We start from the raw sequence: 21,822 nt of genomic DNA on the forward strand, positions 1-21,822 counted from the left end.
AACATAGAGTTATTGCCTCTGAAATCCTACTGAAAGACCAGCTCAGTGGTGCATAACAACATAATTATTAAGTAGGGAGTCCTGGTGGCTTAAAGGCAAGAAGCTGTGCTGCCATCTCAAAAATGGGCAGATTAAAGCTACTGGCTGCTCCAAAGGAGAAAGATGGGCAATCTACCATGTATTTTATGGCCTCTGAAAACCTGCTGCAGAGTCAGCCATGGTTTGTTCTGACTTGAAGCAATGAGAAAAGAGAATTAATCATTAAGGAGCTCTGGTGGTACAGTGTATTACATGTTGGGCTGCTAACAGTAAAGATCAGTGGTTCAAACTTGCCAACTACTCAGCAGGAGATCTGGAGGATAATTGTCTGGCCAACTCACTGGAAGAGATCCATATTAATTGCCATTCAAAAAAAGAAAGCAATCCAACAGAGTGTGGAAATTACCTAATATTATCACTAATATCACACACTAACAAAATCCTACTATAGTTTATCCAGAAATGACTGGAACAGAACTTTGACAGAGATCTACCAAGCTGGGCTTACAAGAGGTGGTGGCACTAGAGACATTATTGCCCATGTTAGATGGATCTTGGAAGAAAACAAAGAGTATCAGAGGAATGTCTATCTGTGTTTCATTGACTATGCAAAGGAATTTGTGTGGATCACAACAGATTGTGGCTAACCTTGAGGAAAAAGGAAATCCCAGAACACTTGATTGTGCTCATGTGAAACCTATACTTGGACCAGGAAGAGTTGTCAGAATAGAGCAAGGAAACACTTCACTGTTCAAAATCAGGAATGGAGTGCATCAGGGATGCATCCTTTCTCCACACCTTTTAAGTTTATATGCAGAACAGATTATTTGGGAGGCTAAACTCTATACAGAGGAATGTGATATCAGCATTGGAGGAAGACTCATCAACCACCTGTGTTATGCAGATGATACAACTTTGCTTGCTGTAACTGAGGAGGACCTGAAGCATTTGCTGCAGAAGGTCAAGGACTACAGTCTCCAGTGTGAACTGAAGATCAACATCAAGAAAACAAAGATTCTTGCCACTGGGCCAATTGACAGCCTCTTGCTAGAAGGAGAAGGGGTTGCCATTGTTAACAATTTCAGCATACCCTGTTCCATATCAACACCCTTGGTGTGAGCAGTCAGGAAATCAATCAAGAAACAAATTGCATTGCTGAAATATGTTGTCAGAGACCTCTCAAGAATGCTAAAGAACAGTGATGTCAGGCTGGAGACTAAGGTGTGCCTGATCCGGCCTGTCCTGGAGAGGGTAAACCCAGCTTAATTCTAGAAGGCAAGGATTTTCAAACTCTGTCTCATGTACTTTGAGCACCTTTGTGATCAAGTGGGAACAACCCTTGGAGAAGGACATGATACTTGGAAAGATAGAAGGATAGCACAAGAGGGGAAGACCTTGAATGACATGCATTAACACAGTGACTTATATAATAAGGATAGGTGATTTGGAGTCAGTGAGACTAGTTCAGGACAGGACAGGGCTCAGTGATATTGTACATAAGGTTGCTGTGAGTTTAGCATGTGGTTATTATTAATACTCTCATTCCTTTTACTTATGTGGAGGTAATTATAATAGTGTGTACTCATCTCAGTTAAAACTAGTAAGTGTGCATAGACCACAGCGTTTGGGGGCTTCTCCTTGACTTGCTCTGGTTGTATGACCTTTTTCTATCACCTGAGTCTCTCCATCATTTCTCTGTGGGTCCTCCTCCTCTTTGGCCTTTTTTCTTCAGCCTGGTTATCTCTTGCTGTTGTCGTTGGCTACCATTGATTCAGCTGCTTAGTCATGGCAACTTCATGCACAATAGAATGAAGTGTGTCCATTTCTGTAACACCACCATGAGCTGTACTATTGTCATCCAGAGGGTTTGGACTGGCTGGGTTTTTGGTAATAAATTGCCAGGCCTTTTTGCCCCCTTTCTGTCTTACTGTAGAGGCTCCCCTGAAACTTGCTCAACTCTGTATTAGCCTCCCTGACAGACTGGTGATGTCTGTGTGTGAGGTGAATTAGCCAAGAGTTGATACCGGGTCTTCTTTGGATGTCAAGAATTCTGCCAGTGAACCACCGCTTTCCACACCCCATGCTGTTGTTCTTGTGTACCACTGAATTGGAACCTCCATCAGTTTTTCAAAGGGAGTAGATCCTACCCAGGGCATTGCTTATCCTTCTCCAGCAGAGCAGCTGGTGGATGAGGAGGGCTCACCCTTTGCTGGCAGCCCCTAGAGCTCACTCTCTAGGGAGCCTTTACTGTTGACTGAAGTCTTCTCACAGCCTAGCTGACAGCTCTGAAGTTCAAAGTCACAAGTGGTCTTTTTGTACTACATCTCCACTCACTGTTGGCTCTGTAGGGGGTACTCAATTACGATACCTTATCTGGACACCCCAACATCCCTTTCTCCTCTCAGAAAATATGGTCTCTTTCACCTACTTTATGACATCCTAATATCTCTATTCTTGTCAGCTTTGTGCCAAGAAACAGAAGGGACAAGAGAAACGTGGGGAAATTCAGCAGGTATAGCAAATTCTTCCTTCAGAAACGCTAAATAAAGCTTTCTTAATGGACTGGGGGCTGCCAGCAACACAAAACCAGAGACTGTGGAGCTGTACCTGCTCCTGTCCTTTGTACGTACATCTCTCCTGTGAGAAAATGAGCACGAGACTCTGACAACCTGTGTCCCCTGGGAGAAGGAGAAAAGGGAAATAATGAAGATAGGAGGAAAAATAGAAATTCTTTAGATTAAAATTGAAGACAACCTTCCCATCACCTTCTCCTTCTAAAAGTTTTTTTTGGGGGATTTCCACTTCCTTCTAAATCATGCTTCTCTCTCCATGCCCTCAGGTGAGGACCGGGTCTGTGAGTCAAATGTCACCCTTACAAGAAGTAACCACACTCAGTATTGGCTCGTTCAACTCAACTCATTACTGTTGAGTAAGAACCGACTCATAGCTGACCCACCGGTGGATTTTCAGAGAAATCTGGAGAACGACCACTTGGCCAACTGACTGGAAGAGATCGATATTTGTTCCTATCCCAAAGAAAGGTGACCCAACAGAATGTGGAAACTACAGAACAATCTCACTGATTTCACATGCAAGCAAGATTTTACTGAAGATTATCCAAAAACGACTGGAACAGCACATCAACAGAGAACTACCAGAAGTCCAGGCTGGGTTTAGAAGGGGTCATGGTACTAGAGATATTGTAGCTGATGTTAGATGGATCTTGGCTGAAAACAGGGAATACCAGAGGAATGTCTATCTGTGTTTCATTGACTATGCAAAGGCATTTGACTGTGTAGATCATAGCAAATTATGGCTGAGTCTGAGAAGAATGGGAATCCCAGAACACTTGATCGTTCTAATGCAAAACTTATACTTGGACCAGGAGGCAATCGTCAGAACAAAGCGAAGGAACACTGCATGGTTCAAAATTGGGAAAGGCATACGCCAGGGATGCATCCTATCTCCATGCCTTTTCAACCTATATGCAGAACAGATTATCCGGGAGGCTGTGCTCTATGAGGAGAAATGTGGGGTCAAGATTGGTGGACGATTTATCAACAACCTGCATTATGCGGATGACACAACCCTGTTTGCTGAAACTGAGGAGGACCTGAAGCGCCTGCTGCAGAGTGTAAAGGACTGCAGCCGACAATATGGATTGAGGCTCAATGTCAAGAAGACAAAGATTCTCACCACCGGACCAATTGGCAGCATCAGGATGGATGGTGAAGAGATTGAGATTGTACACAGCTTTAGTTTGCTTGGCTCCATAGTCAACAGTCTTGGCACCAGCAGCCAGGAAATTAAAAGGTGCATTGCCATGGGAAAGTCTGCTGTTAGGGACCTCTCCAAAGTACTGAAGAGCAATGGTGTCTCCCTGGAGACTAAGGTGCGTCTGATACAGGCTTTGGTCTTCCCAATCACTTGTTATGCATCAGAGAGTTGGACAATGACCAAGGAGGATAGAAGGAGAATTGATGCCTTTGAGCTGTGGTGCTGGAGAAGAGTATTGAGAATACCATGGACTGCTAGGAAAACAAACAGATTTTTCCTGGAAAGGGTTAAACCGGGTGGCTCTTTGGAGGCAAGGATTCTGAGGCTCCGTCTAACATACTTTGGACATGTTGTGAGGAGAGACCGGTCCTTGGAGAGGGACATCATGCTTGGGAGGGTGGAGGGACAGCGCAGGAGAGGAAGGCTCTCTATGAGGTGAATTGATTCATTGACTGGGATAATTGGGATGGGAGTGTCAGAGACGGTGCGATTGGCACAGGACAGAGCAGAGTTTAGGGTTGTTATGAGTCGCTATGAGTCACAGGTGACTTGACGGCACACAACAACAGCAACATACATTGTGTAGGACAAGATTGACCATTTTTCTCCTGTGAAGTAGCCTGTGGCTTGAACTGCCTGCCTTTGGGTTGGCAGCACAACTCTCCCTCCACTAGAGCACCAGTGCAAGTGCCTAGCTAGGCCTACAGTTTCCAACACATCTTTGAGGTTGTTATCAGTAGTCTGTACCTTGGCTTTCCTTGATGCCCAAGTTTCCTCAGTCACTGTGTCTCCTCATCAGACTTAAGGACCCCTTCAGGCGGTCTAGGTCAACAGCTGTAAGAGACACATTTCTTGTTCCATGCACTCTCTTTTCCTGTTCTAGATACTCTAAGGAAAGGGCACCTGAGAATAGAAACATGTCAGTCAGCTCGAAAAGACCACACGCTCCCTCTTTTTGTTCCTTCTGCTTAATGATCCTGGAACTATCCAGGGATTTAAGACAGCTGGGAGTTCTTTTCAAAATGAGTCCTTCTCAAGGTTCTTTTTTAAAATTAGTCTCTCTAAGGTTGCTTCAAGGGCTGTATCACATAATCATTATGATGTGTTGAACGCAGGGTCTGGCACACTGCTGCTGCTACTGTTCAAATTGTGAACCCATGATCACCGATCACCGCTGTAATTCACTTTCCACATACTGGAGTAGTAAGCGTGGAAACAATAATAGGATATTATCATGTTGAGTGAAGTTCCTAGATCTATTTGGGCATTCTGATTAGATTTACGCCTAAGATCAAAGGTACTTCTGTACACCTGGGTGTTTCAATACATTAACACACTGATCCTGAGAAGATGGGGTGGGGGAGTACTCTGTCACTGAAATCTGTAGGCTTTATGGAGCTTAGCAAGAAGACCTAGGGTGTGACAAACATGAACAATGGATATTAATATGGAATTGTGGAAAGACATTACTTAAAATTTTTACTTCTTTAAGCATAAACATAGAGAACTTTGATAGAAGACGTTCCCCCCTCTTTCCCCTCACTTAGACCACTTTTCTGATGATTGCAGCCTTGAAAATCTTACGGAGTGGTTCTATTCTGTCCTACAAGGGTCACGGAGTTGGAGTCTACCCAAGGGCAATAGGTTTTACTGTCTTGTCATGATAAAAATGTCATTGTTCTTCATCTTGAGAAGCATGGAGAAGGAAAGTTTCTGATGAGCTTGAAGCACTAGAATGACAAGAGATTATATACTGCATCCAGAGGGGCCAGATTTAAATTCATAACTGCTCACGGTATGGAGAATGGATCCCACGATAAGCGTAGAGAGAGTAAATTCAGGCAGGACATCTAGACCAAAGGTGGTGGATTGGAGTAAGGTGGCCCATGATTAAGAATAAAGAATGATGAGCTGACGGAGTGGCATTTGGGAAGTAAAGAGAGGGATGAATTACTGTTTTGTCTTTGTAAATAGAACCCTCTCTATGTTCATAAATATGTTAGTTGGTTTCAGATAGAATTGCTATACACTATTCTTTCTCTGATAATTTTTTAAATTTAATTACCTTAAAATTATTTTCCAGATGACAAAAGTTTTAAAATTGTGAATTTAAAACAGAAAGAATGAGTTCTACAAGGAAAAAAATATATTTATGAGATGTTCTGTCCACAGAAATCCATGTGGTGTTATTCTGTCTCACTTAACTGCCACATGAGTATTTGCTACTTGGAAGACATAAAGATTTGCAAGGTTTGAAACAGATATTCTTCATGTGAGCATGAGAAAATGGAAACTATGAAGAGAACTGTTTTAATGTGTATGTACTGGTGCAATTTTTATCCTAGTAAAAATTAATTCTTGGTAAATGCTGTGTTTAGTTGCCTTTCCTTCTTTTTTGTTTAAGGAGCTTGTAAAGCCTCTTTGCATAATACCAACGTCTCTGCCTTTCCTGTGAACTTCTAAGAGACAACATTAAACAAGGCTCATTTAATCACCTCTAACAGTTATTGATTAGTAGCTGTGTAAATGGAACTTTATTATTATTTTGTGAGCAGTGGCACAGCTAAACCGCACAGCCTCCCACACCAAGTGTGTATCCCAAATACTTTCAGAGGAGAATAAAGCTGAGGGGAAGTTGAAGCCTGTTGTTAGACTCCTCTGATGGGTTTAGATTGCTCTGCTTCTGTCCTGTTCTCTTTGCCTTTTCCACTTTACTGATGCAAAACAGTGGGGTGACTGATTTCCTTCTGCTTCTCCAGGTTAAAGACTTAGCTGAAGGATTTATTGTAAGTAAAGTCAGAGTTGAGTGGAGCCATATTTACAGGATGAGAACACCCCATCAATATCCCTTGACAGCTTTCAGAGACCCAGGAGTTCTGGAACCCACACCAGAGCCAGCCCTCTGAGCTGGGGTGTGGAGCTGGGGAGAGCAGTGGCAAGGGTCTGGGGCTCTCGCACAGCTGTCTCCAGAAGAGACCTGCTCTCAATATATTTTACCTCATAGACTTTCCAAAGCTTCATTTGCTTAAGGAATATCAGTGCTAAACTAGAACAGAGGAGTCTGCAGGAAAGGAAAGAGAAAGGTAGAGATCTTGGTGGTTGTGTGTTAGAATTCTCTTATTTCATGAGGAGGACCTGAGTTTGATTAATGCTCTCCACGCACAGCCACCCCGTCTGTCTATAGAGAATTTTGTGTTCCCACAGAGGCTGAGCAGGATTCAGGGGAGCTTCCTGACTGGAACAGGCTAGAAAGAAAGGCCTGATGATCTCCTTCCAAATATTAACCAATGAAATCACTGTACGAAGAAGTATAGCAATGTTCTGTTCCATTCATTATACATGAGAGTTCCGAGTGGACTCAACGGCAATTGCTAAGGAGAACAGCAGCAAAAAGACAGTGATCTGAAGCTAGGGCATGCTAGCTGACCTTGAACTTCTTTAACCTCATGTATCAATGTGCTCATGTAGCAGAAAAATATTATTGGTAATGTACATTAGTTTACGCTCTTGTAGTGTAGGCCTTAGAGCGCTGGCACTGCTAACCCAAATATGACGCCTTTCTGACAGTTCGAATCCACCACCTGTCCCAAGGGACAAAGCTGAGCACTCTCTTCCTGTGCTCTTCACAGCATCCAGAGGCCCACAAGATGTTCAGCTATGAGTAGATTCTCACACAACAGCAATGAGAGTGAGTGAGTAAACTTATGATACTGGACAAGGTAATGGGTGCTCCAAAAATGACAGCTGTTGCTGTTGTTTTTGTCCTTGTTTCAGACAAAGACCTGAAGGACCCCACTACACATGGCAAGTTGCTAAGCATCTGGGAACCACTCTCTTCTCCAGGAGCCATCCCAGGAAACCTCAACATTTCCCAGCAGCCCTTAGTGGTGCTACCTGGTTTTCTTCCTCTGTTTGTCTTAAGAAATTTCCACTGGTTTGTTCTGCAGTTATCTTCCCTGCCCCACTCTTCCCTGCCTTTACCCTTAGATTCAGTTTATTCAGTATGAATTAGAGATGTTACAAGGGAAGCTAGTGTGATGATACTAGAGATCAAATGACAAGATTTTACACACTTAGTGGTTTATTCATTGCAAATACCTTTAAAAAAACACATACAACCAAATCCTAACTATACACATGGACCTCCTCTAATAGAATACATAGGAATAAGATTGATTACGTCTATGGAAAGAATTGATAAAGATGCTCAATATCAGCATCAAGTCAAGGCCAAGGCCATCATCAGTTACTCAAGTTCAGGTTCAAATTGAAGCAAATTAAAGCAAGTCCAGAGGAACCAAAATATGACTTTGAGTCCATACTATGTGAATTTAAAAACCAGCCCAAGAATAAATTTGATGCATTCAACACTAATGATCAAAGATCACATGCGGTTTTGGAAGACATCAAGAATCTTAACCATGAAGAAAACAAAAGAACATTGCAAAGATAGGAGAGAAAGGAAAGACCACCGTGGATGTCAGAAGAGACTCTGCAAATTGCATGAGCACATAGAGCAGCAAAAACAAATGGAAGAAATACTAAAATAGAAGAGATGGGCAGAAGATTTCAAAGGGATCTTTGAAAGACAGAGCCAAATGTTATAACAACATGTACAAAGAACTGGAGTCAAAGAATAAAACGGGAAGAACTCACTCAACATTTTTCTCAAACTGAAAGAACTGAAGAACAAACTCAAGCCTTGCATTGCATAACACATTTATTTTGCATTGATGGCCAGAGTCTTGGATGATTCAGGAAGCATCAAAAGATAATGGTAGGAATGCAGAGTGACTGTACTAAAAAGAACTGGTTGACACCGAACTATTTCAGGATGTAACATATGATCAAGAACCAATGATACTGAAGAAAGAAGTAAGGCATTGGCAAAAAATAAGGCCCCAGGAATTAATGGAATACAAACTGATATGTTTCAACAAACAGATGCAGACCTGGACATGCTCACTAATCTATGGCAAGAAATTTGGAAAATAGCTATATAGCTAACTAACAGAAAGAGATCCTTATTTGTTGTCATTCTCAAGAAAAGTAATACAACAAAATATGGAAATTATTGAACAATAATATCACATACAAATAAAATCTTGCTGTAAATTATTTTTAAATGGCTTCAGTATTGACAGGAACTGTTGCATAACCAAGCTGAATTAAGGAATATTGACATGGACCTATTACAATTCCGAAGTGGATTCAGAAGAGGCTGTAGCATGAGGGATATCATTACTGATATCAAACAGATCTTGGCTGAGATCAGAGAAGGGCAGAAAGATGTTCATCTGTGTTTTATTTTCTGTACAAAAGTTATTTGAATGTATGTTTCATTAAAATTATGGCTAAAATTGAGAAGAATGTGAATCCCAGAACACTTAATTATACTCATGTGAAATCTGTACATAGACTAGGAAGCTGTTGTCTGAAATAGGCTGTATTCTTTCACCTTACTTATTCAATCTGTAGGCTGAAAAAAAATTCATCTGAGAAGTTCTAGTATATGAAGGAGAATGTGGTATAAGCCCTTCTCATAAGTGACATCTTCATGCCTGTCTGTAACATCTCAGTGCCTTAGTTTGGAAGTAAAGAATAACTAGAAAAGTATTTCCAAGGCCATCTCTAAATTTGTGCCTCTCTTATGAGGTTTGCAGAGGACAGAGCAAGGTTCAGAGCTGTTGTACATAGGGTCACTATGAGTCACAAGTGACTCGAGCACATAACGACAAAACAATCTCTTCTTTAACAGATAAAGTTATAATTTCCACAACAGCCGGTGTTATGCAGATGATACAACTTTGCTTACTGAAAGTGAAGAGGCTTGAAATACTTGCTGCAGAAGATGAAAAACTGCAGCCTTCAATATGGAGTATTGAATATTCAATGAGCTTCATCTCAACATCAAGGAAAAAAATACTTTCTAGCACATCATGATAGGTGGAGGAAAGATTGGAGTTGTTAATGATTTCATATTACTTGGCTCCACAATCAAAATCCGTGGGAACTACAGTCAAGAAATGAAAAGATGTGGCAGCAGGTCTGGGGAAGAGGCGGCCGGCAACATATCTGGCCACAAAGGTGGTAAAAAGAAGCCCCTGAAACAGCCCAAGAAGCAGAGCAATGAGATGGACGAGGAAGATAAGGCTTTCAAGCAGAAACAAAAAGAAGAACAGAAGAAACTCGAGGAACTAAAAGCGAAGGCCACAGGCAAAGGTCCCCTGGCCACGATGGAATTAAGATATCTGGCAAAAAATAAGACTGAGGTGATGATGAGTCTTATTTCCGTTCCTTTTTAAAACGCCTGGATTGTCTGCTGCAACATCTATTGCCACCTGTAGTCAAAATGAAGTGTTGCCTTGGAGCCTGTTGTACATTTAAGAAGAAACTTTGTAAAACAGTGAAGAAGAAGAAACCCTATGATGATCCATCTCCAGATCTCACTCAGCCATTCTGATCTTAGCTGTGCAAAGTAAATGCAACCCAGAATCCTGTCAGAATCTCCTCTTCATTCATCGCTGTGCCCAGAATTATGTGCCACCTGGAATTAAACCAACTCATTTGAAATACGAAGAAATAAATAAAAAAAAAAAAGAAATGAAGATATGTGTTACATTGGGGAAACCTGCTTTCAAGGACCTCTCCAAAGTGCTAAAGAGCAAGAATTTCAGCGTGATAACTAAGGTGCACTGATCCAAACCCTGTTTTGTTTTGTTTTGTTTTTTCAGTTACTTCCTAGGTATATGAAAGTTGGACAATAAATAAAGATGACAGAGCATTAATGCCTTTACATTTTGGCATTAATACAGAATATGCATGGATTGCCAAATGAACTAACAAGTCCATCTTGGAGGAAGTGTGAACAGGTGTGCCTTTGAGGCAAAGATAGTGAAACTTAGTCTCATAAACTTTGGTTACGTTGTCAAGAGGGTCCAGTCCTTGGAAAAAGACATGAAGCTAGAAAAGTTGGCGAATTAGAAAAAGAGAGGAAGACCCTTAAGATGGATTGACACAGTGACTCTGATATTGAGCGGGAGTATATGAGAGCATGAGCAGAGTATTAGGACAGGGCAACGCTCAGTTCTGATGTTCACAGGTTTCCTGTGAGTTGGAATTGATGCAATGTCACCTAACAACAGCAAGGACAGTGCGATGGTGGTGTAGTCTGTAGGGAGTTACACTGCTAATCCAAAGATGGCACCTCTCTGGTAGTTCAAATCCAGAGGAAAGATGGCCAGTCTCTCACTGTGTGATTTGTAGTTCAAAGACCCCATAGTCTATGAAACACAGATAGATATCCCTCATAAATATATACACACATTGTTGCTGTTGTCATTGTGTACTATATAGTCAGAACTGAACAATATCTGACCCTCTTGTGGTTCAGCTCTGAGTCAGTCCCTAGTTGACAGCAAGAGCATGAGAGAAGGAATGAGTCTGGATTCCTGGTCTGGGTTTTTACAAGTGTAATTCCCTGTTTTATTTCTCCTTCCAGATGACTGCATAAACTTGAGACGGTAACTGAGTTTGTTTGTTCTTCATTTCCTCCTGTTAGTAAATGTGGACTATGAAAGTCCCTTTCCGCTCTCATGTTCTAGGAGTATAACAGGGTGTGGAGTTTGTGGTCCAAAAGACCTATCCAGTGTCAGGATGCAATGAAGACAGAAGGTTTGAGAGTTCTTTTAGGGTTTCAGGTTTTGGAGAGAGAATTCAGACGGAAGCTCTAGTGGCCGAGTGGGTAAGGAGCTGTGCTGAGAAAGTCCAAATCTGCTAGCTACTCCTTGAAAGCTCTGAAAACTTGCTGGAGGGATAGCTACAAGTTGGTTTTGACACCACAACATAACGTGATAAGAATTCAAAACAGAAATCGCTAAATCATGATTTAAAAGATGATATTTCTGTGGTGGTTGAATTAGTTGATTAATTCTTCAGAGTTGTATCTAATCTGCATTCTGTACACTACTGTTAACTGATGAGCTAGCCTCTAGTCTAATAATTTGAAATAAAAAAAATAAAGAAAAACAGTGATATTTCACTTTTCTGTCCAAAGTATCTGCCCATTTCCTGCTCGAAATGGATTTAGAACATAGCACACTGTAGTACACAGAAAAAGATACTGGAATATTAGTAACAATTTTTTTGTTTAGAAGAAGTCTAAATATTCTGTGTTCTGGTGGTGGCTTCATATGGAATCATAAACTACCTTGAGATGTTAACCTTTGCAATTTTTATAACTTTTGCAAATTTTAGGTTCTGTACTGGTAAAATCTGCAATCAGAGACCTCTCGAAATTATTGAGAAGCAGTGATGTTAATTTGGGACTAAGGTGTGCCTGATTCAAACCATGGTCTTTTTGATCACTTGCTGTGCATCTGACACCTGGAAAATAAATAAGAATGATGAAGAAGAAATGATGGCTTTGGGCTGTGGTATTGGAGAAGGGTACTGAATTATCCCATGGACTGCCAAAAGAAGAAACAGATATGTTTTGAAGAAAGTACAACCAGAATGCATCTTGGAGGCAAAGATGATAATGTTTCTCACATACTTGGGTGTGTTGCTGGAAGAGGCTATTCCTTGGAAAGGGACATCATGTTTGGGAAGGTGGAGGAATGGAAAAAAGATGAAGACCGTCAACTAGGTGGATTGACACAGTGACTGCAAAAATGACCTTACGTTTATCAGAGATGTGAGGATGGCACAGGGTAGGACAAGATTCAGATCTGTGGTTCATCGGGTCACTGTGAGTAGCATTTGACTCAATGGCAGCTAACAACAGCATGTTGTATTGAGAAATGATATCTAATTTATGAGTGAACATATAGATATCCAGGGAGCTCTGGTGCCGTGGTCTGAAGATAATTGATAATCCAAAGGACATACTTTCTTATGAGATGGGCAATCTTGTGTCTTGTGATTTTCAGCCTTGGGAAACGCACTGGAGGGTCAGTTCGGAATCTGTTCAGACTCTGTGGCAGTGATAGATAAGACTATATAATGAGCAGGGTTTGTCTGGGAGTGTTTACTGGAAGGTCCTGTGTGTCCTCTGCTAGGGGAGGCTACCGATCATGGTGAACCCTCGTTCATTGCCATCAGGTTGGAGCTAACTCATAACTGACCTTCCAGTGAGTTTTCAGAAGACTGTAAATCCCCGGGGAAGAGATTGCTTGTCTTTCTCCCTCAGAGCTGTTGGTAGATTTGAACTGCTGGAGGAGTGTTGCCCCAGGGTTCTCAATGACACTCCCTACAGGTAAGAAAACTGACTAGGAAACCACTCTGCCTTCTCTGTAGGCCTGTGTCCAGTACTCCATCCCAATGTCCGATGTGCTGCTTTAGGGACAGAGAGCTGTGGAAAATGAAAACATTAACCAGGTTTATAGTTTCTATAAAATAAGTGTCAACAGAGCTGAAGCATCCAAGGAGTCAGTTTCTGTTTAGTTGTTTCTGCCTACTTGACACCAACTTACGGTGGGCCATGTTATGTGTTACCGTAGACCTGTTTTCTGTTCCTGATTTTTCAGAAGACAACCAGGCTTTTCTTCTGAGTGGATTCCTTGTAAGTGGATTTGAACTGCCAACATTTTATTTAGTAGCCAAGTTCTTCACCAGTTGTGCTCCCAGAAACTCTAGGTAGGCCTGGAGGAGGGACAAGTTGCCCTTTCTGAAAATCAACTGACGTTACATTTAGAGCAGAGATTTAGTAAGAGATATTATTGCAATAGATATAAACATGTTTATGATTTCTGTAATTTTCACATGTGTAATTCAATGATAATAATTATACATAGTGTACTGTTTAAATATCAACTTTACCTCATTCACATTTTCTATAACCTTCAATAAAAACTGTGTCCTCAAAGCAATGAGCCCCTTTTCCCTTCCCTCTTGCAAGCCTCTAGTATCCACTAATACACTCTGGTTTCTGTACATTTCCCTATTTGGCTATTTCATATAAGTGGGCTCATAAAATATTTGTCTTTTGTATTTTGATTTTTCATTCATTTTTATATTCTCGGGATGTTACTTACTCCCTGTGAAGCAGGAGGTAATAAGTGAATGTTATAATGAAAGAATGTTTAGATGCCACCTGTTCTCTTTTCCTGGGTTCTTAGATGTTTTTCAGAAAGTGAGATTTCATAGAGAAGTGTCTTCTATGTATGAGAGGAATTACTTTCATTATTCCCTAGTCAATATGAAAGCTTTTTAAGAAGTCAGTTACTACATAAATTTTGAGCTACTTTTTGTAGCTGAGGCATCTCATAGGCAAGTCAATGCTGTCTTATATTGGATTTTCTAAACCTGAGGTTTATGAGTGCTAGAGTATCGTAATTATCCACTAATAATTTGTTTTAAGATGCTAAAGCTCTGCATCGTCATTCATGTCATCCTCCAGCCCACTTCCCCAAGTTAAAAAGAAAGCAGTGTCAAGAAAAGGAAAGCTGTGGTTGGAAGGGAAAAAAAAATAAAGCCACCATCTTTTCCTATAGGTGGATGGTATTAAATCAAGGCTGCATGTCCAAAGAGCAGAAAGTAGTGTGCAAAACCATGATGTGTTTATTCTTTTTGTCCTCTGCAGTCTTCAGTTTCCTGTGTTATAGACATTTTAGTGAGCACATCACAATTCAGTAGGCTCTCTTCAATAGGTTGACTTGAATTGGGTGGATATATTCATCTAAATTAATCCAATTAAAAGTAACTCAATTAAGGGATTATAATTTGTCAGCACTTTTATGCATCTCGAAGAATATTGTATCTTCTATCACGTCACATAGAAACACAGGGAGGGGAAAAAAGCAGTCACAGAATTTTTAATTTGAATCTGACCTAAGAGGTCATCAGTTCTATTCTCCCTGGTCCAGAGATTTTGTATCTAAACCAAAAATGTAACATGTTAATTAAAACTGATATCCTTGAAAATGCTTCGTGTTTCATTTGATAGCAACAGTGCTCCATCTCAAGGAGCTTTGGTGACCGCTGGCTAAGGGCACAGCTGCCAATCAAAGGTCAGTGGCTGAAACTCACCTCCTGCTTTGTGGGAGCAAAGGTGGGGTAGTATGCTTCAGTGAAAATTAAACCCACAGCTGTTGAGTCAGTTCTGACTTTAGGAAACCTCCATTGTGTTTGTGAGGCTGCTTCATGTACTTTAGCTATGTTATCTGGAGGGTCCAGTCCTTGGGAAAGGACAAGATGCTTGTAAATATAGAAAGTCAAAGAGGAAGAGGAAGAAACCCCATCAAAGAGATGGGATGACATGGGGACTGTAATTGCTGTTGCTAGGTGCCTTTGTTTTGAGTACTAAACATAGAACATCAAATCTGAAACTGGCTCCATCCTGTGCCATCCTCATCATCTCTGCCACTCTAGTGCCCATTGTGAAAGTTATTGTGTCAGTCTGTCTTGTTGAAGGTCTTCCCCTCCTTCACTACCCTCCTCTTTTTGGAACAAGATATCTTTCTCTAAGGACTACCACCTCTAACAACATGCCCAAAATATGTGGGATGAAGTTTCTTAGAGTACATCCTGGCTGTCCTCTCTCTAAGACATACTTGTTTGTTCTGTGGCCGTACATGGAATATTTATTGTTCTTTCCAACACCATAATTCAAAGTCATTTATCCTTTCTGTTATCTGTATTCACTGTCCAACTCTCAGATGCATTGTAGGTAATTGAAAAGACCATCACTTGGACCAGAGGCACCTTAGTCTTTAAATTGACATTCTTTCTCTTCAGCACTTTGAAACAGTCTCTGATGTCAGACTTTCCCAATGCAACACATTTTGATTATCTGACTGCGAACACTCAGGTTGTTGATTGTGGATCTGAGAAAGATTAACTCATTGACAATTTCAATCCTTTCTCCATCTACTTTGATATTACTTATTGGTGCAGTGGTGAAGATTTTTATTTTCTTGATGTTGAGATGTAATCCATGCTGAAGGCTGTAGTCCTTGATCTTTTACAGCAAGCACTTTAAAAAAAGTTACGTACATCTTTATAGTCATTGTAAAATTACTACAAATGGGCTTACCCTTAGGTAGGATATGAGGATGGCATAGATTTAAGGCAGAACTTCTATCTGTTCTACACAGGGTTTCTATGAGTCCTAGGTGAATTCTGAGCACTTAACAACACATCTTTGTGTATGGAGGCAATTTATCTTTCTTCTTCCTAGTAGCTGTTCTTCGTGTTGTTATTAGATGCCATCAAGGGTACTGTGACTCCTACTGACCCTGTGAACTGCAAAGTTGAACTTTGCCCTTTCCTGCCTGTGCCATCCTCAAGACCTCTGTTACACTCCAGCCCATAAATACAGTCACTGGGTCAACCCATTTTGTTGACGGTCCTTCTCTCTTTTTCTCACTCTCTGGCTTTACCAACATAAGGCCTTTTTCCAAGGACTGCCCTCTCCTGATAACATGCCTAACCTACGAGAGATGAAGTTTCACAATCTTTGTTTTTAAGGAAGAACCTGGTTGCATTTCCTCCAAGACAGACTTACTTATTCTTTTGGGAGTCTATAGGCTATTTCAGTACTCTTCTCCAAGCAACAAAATTCAAAGGCATTGATTATCTCCTGCCATCCTTATTGATTGTCCAACTTTCATATGCCAGTGGATTTGAACTGCTAGTTAAAACACAGATTATGGACTACCTTGCTAGGGTCCTCCAGTAAAGACTGCGCTTCCGAACCCCTATAGCTCTATTGCATTCTATTGTGTCTTGAAAGGAATTGACTGGAGAGCAATGTTTTTGAACGGTGGTGTTCTCAGAGGAAGCATAGGCAGTGGTAAATAGACAATGTTTTTCTCATATAAAGTAGTACTAAGTAAACAAATACTGAACTCACTCACTGCCATTGAGTCAGAGTTAGCTCCTAACTCACACTCCAGCTGGTTTTCAGAGGCTGTAAATTGAACTAAAGGAGATTGCCCATTTTTCTCTCAAAAAGTAGCTGGTGTGTCTTTGAGTTGGCAGCTCAACTGTTTACCTACTAGGCTGCCAGAGCTCCCCTGAACTATCTTTATTTTATCACTGAAATAATTTCTGAGAATGCATTGCAATATCAGCTTTATTTTAGAGGCACATTTGAGCAGTAATCAAGCTCTCAATTTTTCAGATGTTTGAAAAGTCTCAAAATTGGTGTCTGTATTCCTATTAACCCATCAGACAGATTCTGACTCATAGAACCCCTTCACTGGGTCTCCTTCATTGTCACTATTAACAGGAAGGCATGGCTTCATTTTCCTCCCTCCCTGTCTCCTGCTTCCTGCTGGATTAGATTAGCAGAAGTCAAGTGGTAGTAGCCTGACACTGAACCCACTACATGCATCTGTGCTCATTAAAGACATAGAGACTGACTGACTTTTCAAAACATGAGGTTTGGGGTTTTTTTTTCTCGTTTTTTTTTTTTTTAAAACATGAGGTTTTTAAATGTTTGCTTAGGTAATTTGTTTCTGGTAATTGGAATGTAATAATTATTTCATACATGTGGTACACTTGAAGATGACAGCTCCTTTTTCCTTTATGCGAGACGCCTCACATTTTTAATCTTTCCTTCTCTTTCTGAAGTTGGATGAAGGATATATAGGATTTGTCAAATTGCAGGTTACATTTTACTTCGATATGCATGCTTTTTGAAATGGCAAAGCCCCCCAGGGCTATGTGATTTTCACTTGTGCGTGTTTGAGTGTGTTTAAAGTTCACAGTCAAACACAACTGAATAAATCATGAAACACATTTTCTTTCCATGACTGAGAAATGCAAATTGTTGTAGGTCAATTGCTGAAAGGTCTTGTCTCCATCTAGGACGTCTTGTTTGCAATTTGTTTTTCATTTATTCCAAGCATATACAATTCAGTTAGCATTTGCTTGCTATTTACATGTTTTGGGGTTGCCCCAAGGTTTGCTTTGATATGATGAGCTCACTTGACAGTGTTTTCCTAACTATAGTTAGTGCTGGGCCTTGAGCTCCAATACATGGGTACTCCACGTACAATAGAATAAAGTGTTGCCTTGTATGTGCCACCTGCACTTCCAGAACTAGGGAATCCTCTCCCAGCACTGTATCAAGATAATATTCTGTTGCAAACAAGAGTTTTCACTGGCTAATTTTTGGACGTCTACTGCCAGGGCTTTCTTGCTAGTCTGTTAGTCTGAGCACACCGCCACACCCTGGCCACTATGGGTGACCCTGAAGATTTTCTGACTCTCAATGGCAGAGCTTCTAGCATTATGGTAACACGTAGGTCTCCACAGCTCCACATGCTGTCAGGGAAGTGTCTGATTAGACTATGTCTATAAACAAGCATGCACTTCACTGTGCAAGAGCCACTACTCTAAAGTGTCAGGGTGAAGTGTGTGAGATGATTTCCATACCATTCTGATTATTTGTTCTAGTAAAATCTCTGCTGGCCTACTGGGTAAAGAGTTGTGCTCTAAAGCAGGCAGTTGAAATCCACCAGTAGCTTTGAGGAAGGAAGATTAAGAGTGACCTCCCCTGTGCTTTACAGCATCTGAAAACCCACAGGAGGGTCAGCAGTGAGTTGACTGCAACTTTCAAACTAAAAACACAACAATCTCTAAAGGAATATTCATCCATAAATAGAATAAATCATGGCTAAACTGAGAAACAAACCTGTCTTGTGATTTTAAAAGCATACATGCCAGTAAGTATCTTGGATAAGACTTGGGAGAAAAAAGCCACAGCATGATAAATTTGGAATCAGACATATGTAGGTTCTAATTGTAGTCTACAGGTAATAGTTATGTTAGCTGTGTGCCTTAAATTTGCTCAGTCTTTTATTCCCATCTAATAAAATGGGCTTTGTAGCCTCACCTCATGGAGCTGTCATCCATACTGAGGAGGATTACACACACACACACACACACACACACACACACACACACACACACACACACAGTGATGTGCTTGGAGTGCTGGTGTGGCGCCTGGATTTGTAATGCAGTGCAAGTCATCTTTTCACCCTGGCTGATTCGAGACCATGAATGGTTCACCACCAAGCTTGGAAAATTCCTATTTACCAATCATCAGCCAAGGCCAGCACACCACTGCTGGCCCTTAAGAAATGGTTGCAATTATTTCTCAATGGTTAAACTTTGTCTTCAATTGATCTAGGAAAATGTTTACTGCTTGGTAAGATTCTGTAGAGATGGAGGATATTAAGGCCAGGTAAAGACAGTAATTCATAAAACTTAATGTTTAATGATTTTAAATGTTGAAAAACGTTAATTTACTTTGAAAAATAAGCTGAAAATTCATAACAAGCATCAAAGAATACTACTATAGGAAGAAGAATATGTTAGTTACTTTAAAAGTATGAACAAGGTCACTTGGTGAGATGTTCTACTTGAATTAATTCTTTCTAAATTGATTAAAAATAGCTTCTTAATATTTCTTGTATCCTTATAAAAATTTGTCAGTGAAAATTTAAGTGCATTTTAGACTTTAGCAAATAGACACACATTATTAAAGTCCAATTGCACTTTCCCAAAGTTTTCTTTCATTTGATCCAATAAATTTTATATCATTTGAGGCTGATTTTTTATTTTAAATTTTGCTATTGCCTATTTTATTGATTTATCACTTTACAGAATAAGGTTGGTATCATTACTACTGTTGTTTTTGGTAAGAGGACAATTTTGCACGTATAGCCTAAAATGACAGGCAATGGAACATTTAAGCTGAAACTACTTAGAACATCTAGATTTACAGAGCCAGAAAATAATTTTCTAAAAAAAGTGAGCATCTCAATGCATAATATTAACACTTTGATGTAGAACAAATCACCACAATTGAGGACAATTTAATCAATTTCGAGCTCACCACTTTCCATATGCATTTAGCATACAATGGACAGCTTGTGCTGGGACAGTATGCTGAGGCTAGTAACTAAGATGTTCTGATATATGTGCATTGAAGAATAGTTGGGAATTTTCTGTGCTAATCTGTATCAGTGTCCTTTGCAAAATGATAGAAGTTATTAGCATTATAGTATGGCACAATATTGCCAAGAATTATAATTATTGTCCTTGAGTCAACCATTGAGTCAGTCATGGCAACTCCATCTACAACAGAAGGAAATGCTGTCCAGCCTTGTATCATCTCCATGATTGGGGTGCAAACCCGATCTTTGTGATTCATAGGGTTTCCGTTGGTTGGCTTTTTGAAATAAGATTACCAGGTCTCTCTCCCTATGCTCAGTTGTGAAGTTCTGCTACAACTTGCTTAGCATTGTTATAACACAGCAGCCTACACTCGTAGACGGGTGATAGCTACAAATGAGGTTTGTTGTCCATGAACTAAACCCAAGCATTCTGCATGGAAGATATGAAATCTACCATAGGGTACTGGATTTTAATGTCCAGAATAGAACTGAATGGGAAAACTGGGATTATACTATGTAGTTTCCAAAGACCCAGCAACTAGTATCTTTGTAAAGGAACACTGAGTATGTGACCCCAATGCAAATACCACTGGGTAGATATATACCTCTCTTTCTAATGTGTATAACTCTGCCTTCATCTGCTATTCTTGGTATAGTGGGTTGTTGTTGTTATGTGCCATCGAGTCACTTGAGACTTATAGCAACCCTATGTACAAGAGGCCTAACCCTGCTCTGTCCTGTGCCAACTTCACTGTCTCTGACACACCTACTCCCACTACCCTGATCACCGAATCAATCTGTCTCATTAAAGGTCTTCTTCTTCTGTGCTGCCCCTCCACTTTCTCAAACATGATGTCACTCTCCAAGAACTGGTCCCTCCTTGCAACATGTCCAAAGTATGTCAGGTGAAGCTTCAGAATCCTTGACTCCAAGGAGCAGCCCGGCTTCACCCTCTCCAGGACAAACCTGTTCGTTCTCCTAGCAGTCCATGGTATAGTCAACACTCTTCTCCAGCACCACAGATCAAAGGCATCAATTCTCTTTCTCTCATCCCTAGTCACTGTCCAACTCTTCAATGCACAGCACACAGTTGCGAAGACTATAGCCTGGATCTGGCGCACCTTAGGCGCCAGCCTGACATCACTGCTCTTTAGTACTCTGGAGAGATCCCTGACAGCTGACTTTCCCAGTGCAATTTGTCTCTTGATTTCCTGGGTGCTGGTACCAAGAGTGTTGACTGTGGAGCCAAGCAAACTAAAACTGTTAACTATCTCAATCTTTTCACCATCTATCCTGATGCTGCAAAGTGGCCCAGTGGTGAGAAGTCATCGAGTAATTAGATGACATTTTGAAAGGATGATGAGACTGGGGAGAAAGAGAGAATGTACCGTCTTTTTCTGGCCTATGTAAAAAATAATGTATCTGAGATGAGAAGTGTCATTCCGGTCACTATAGTCATGTACACAGACAAAGGTACATGATAAACTGATAGACCTTTTCAGGTTCCAACAATATACTCGTATGAAACAAAAGAAAAAAGAAAATTATTTGTGTATTTTCTAAATACTGACACAAAATGTGATCAGTTGCTGCCCTTGTGAAAAGATGCAGGACTCGATTTCTGATAAATCAGTTGGGTCTGTAGATTAGATGCAAACGTGATAAACATCAATGTGCAGCTCTTTCCTCTGTCAATTTAGTGGCCTTTAACCACAGAAACTACTAAATTAATTAAAACTGGGTACAATTCAAGGATTCTCCAGGCAGATTTTCACAAGCAAGCAAAACTCCTGTGAAAATGTTACACTTCAATGCGGCTTCCTCCAACACTTTCCTTACAGTGCTGGTTTACCCAGTACAGCAAGGAGTCAACATACATTTCCAAGTGCTTACTTACAGTTGCATGGTTTTTTCACCACATCAAAGATTCCACTTCTAGATATGGCTGATATCTTTCTCTCCCATCCCCATAGCACCTTCCTACAGAATCAAAGCCTCTTCAAAGTTATAGTCTATGACAGGGAGTACATTCCCAGTAAGCAAAGCAAGCACAAATAAGCCATTGTTAACTTGGTAATCTGACTCTGTCTATTAG

General features: G+C 40.5%; 1 protein-coding gene across 1 annotated transcript in view; it reads left to right on the forward strand.

Moving 5' to 3' along the window:
• The first annotated feature begins 9,842 nt into the window (after positions 1–9,842).
• Positions 9,843–21,822, forward strand: part of THSD7B (thrombospondin, type I, domain containing 7B) — a 1,033,118-nt gene continuing 1,021,138 nt past the window's right edge. Inside the window, exon 1 of the mRNA XM_006894459.1 lies at positions 9,843–10,032. Within this exon, the coding sequence (XP_006894521.1) occupies positions 9,843–10,032 (190 nt within the window). The remainder of the gene's footprint in view (positions 10,033–21,822) is intronic.

The sequence above is a fragment of the Elephantulus edwardii genome, unplaced genomic scaffold (genome assembly GCF_000299155.1).
Source record: "Elephantulus edwardii isolate Elephantulus edwardi_28Jun2011 unplaced genomic scaffold, EleEdw1.0 scaffold00143, whole genome shotgun sequence".
In the NCBI taxonomy this organism is placed as follows: domain Eukaryota; kingdom Metazoa; phylum Chordata; class Mammalia; order Macroscelidea; family Macroscelididae; genus Elephantulus; species Elephantulus edwardii.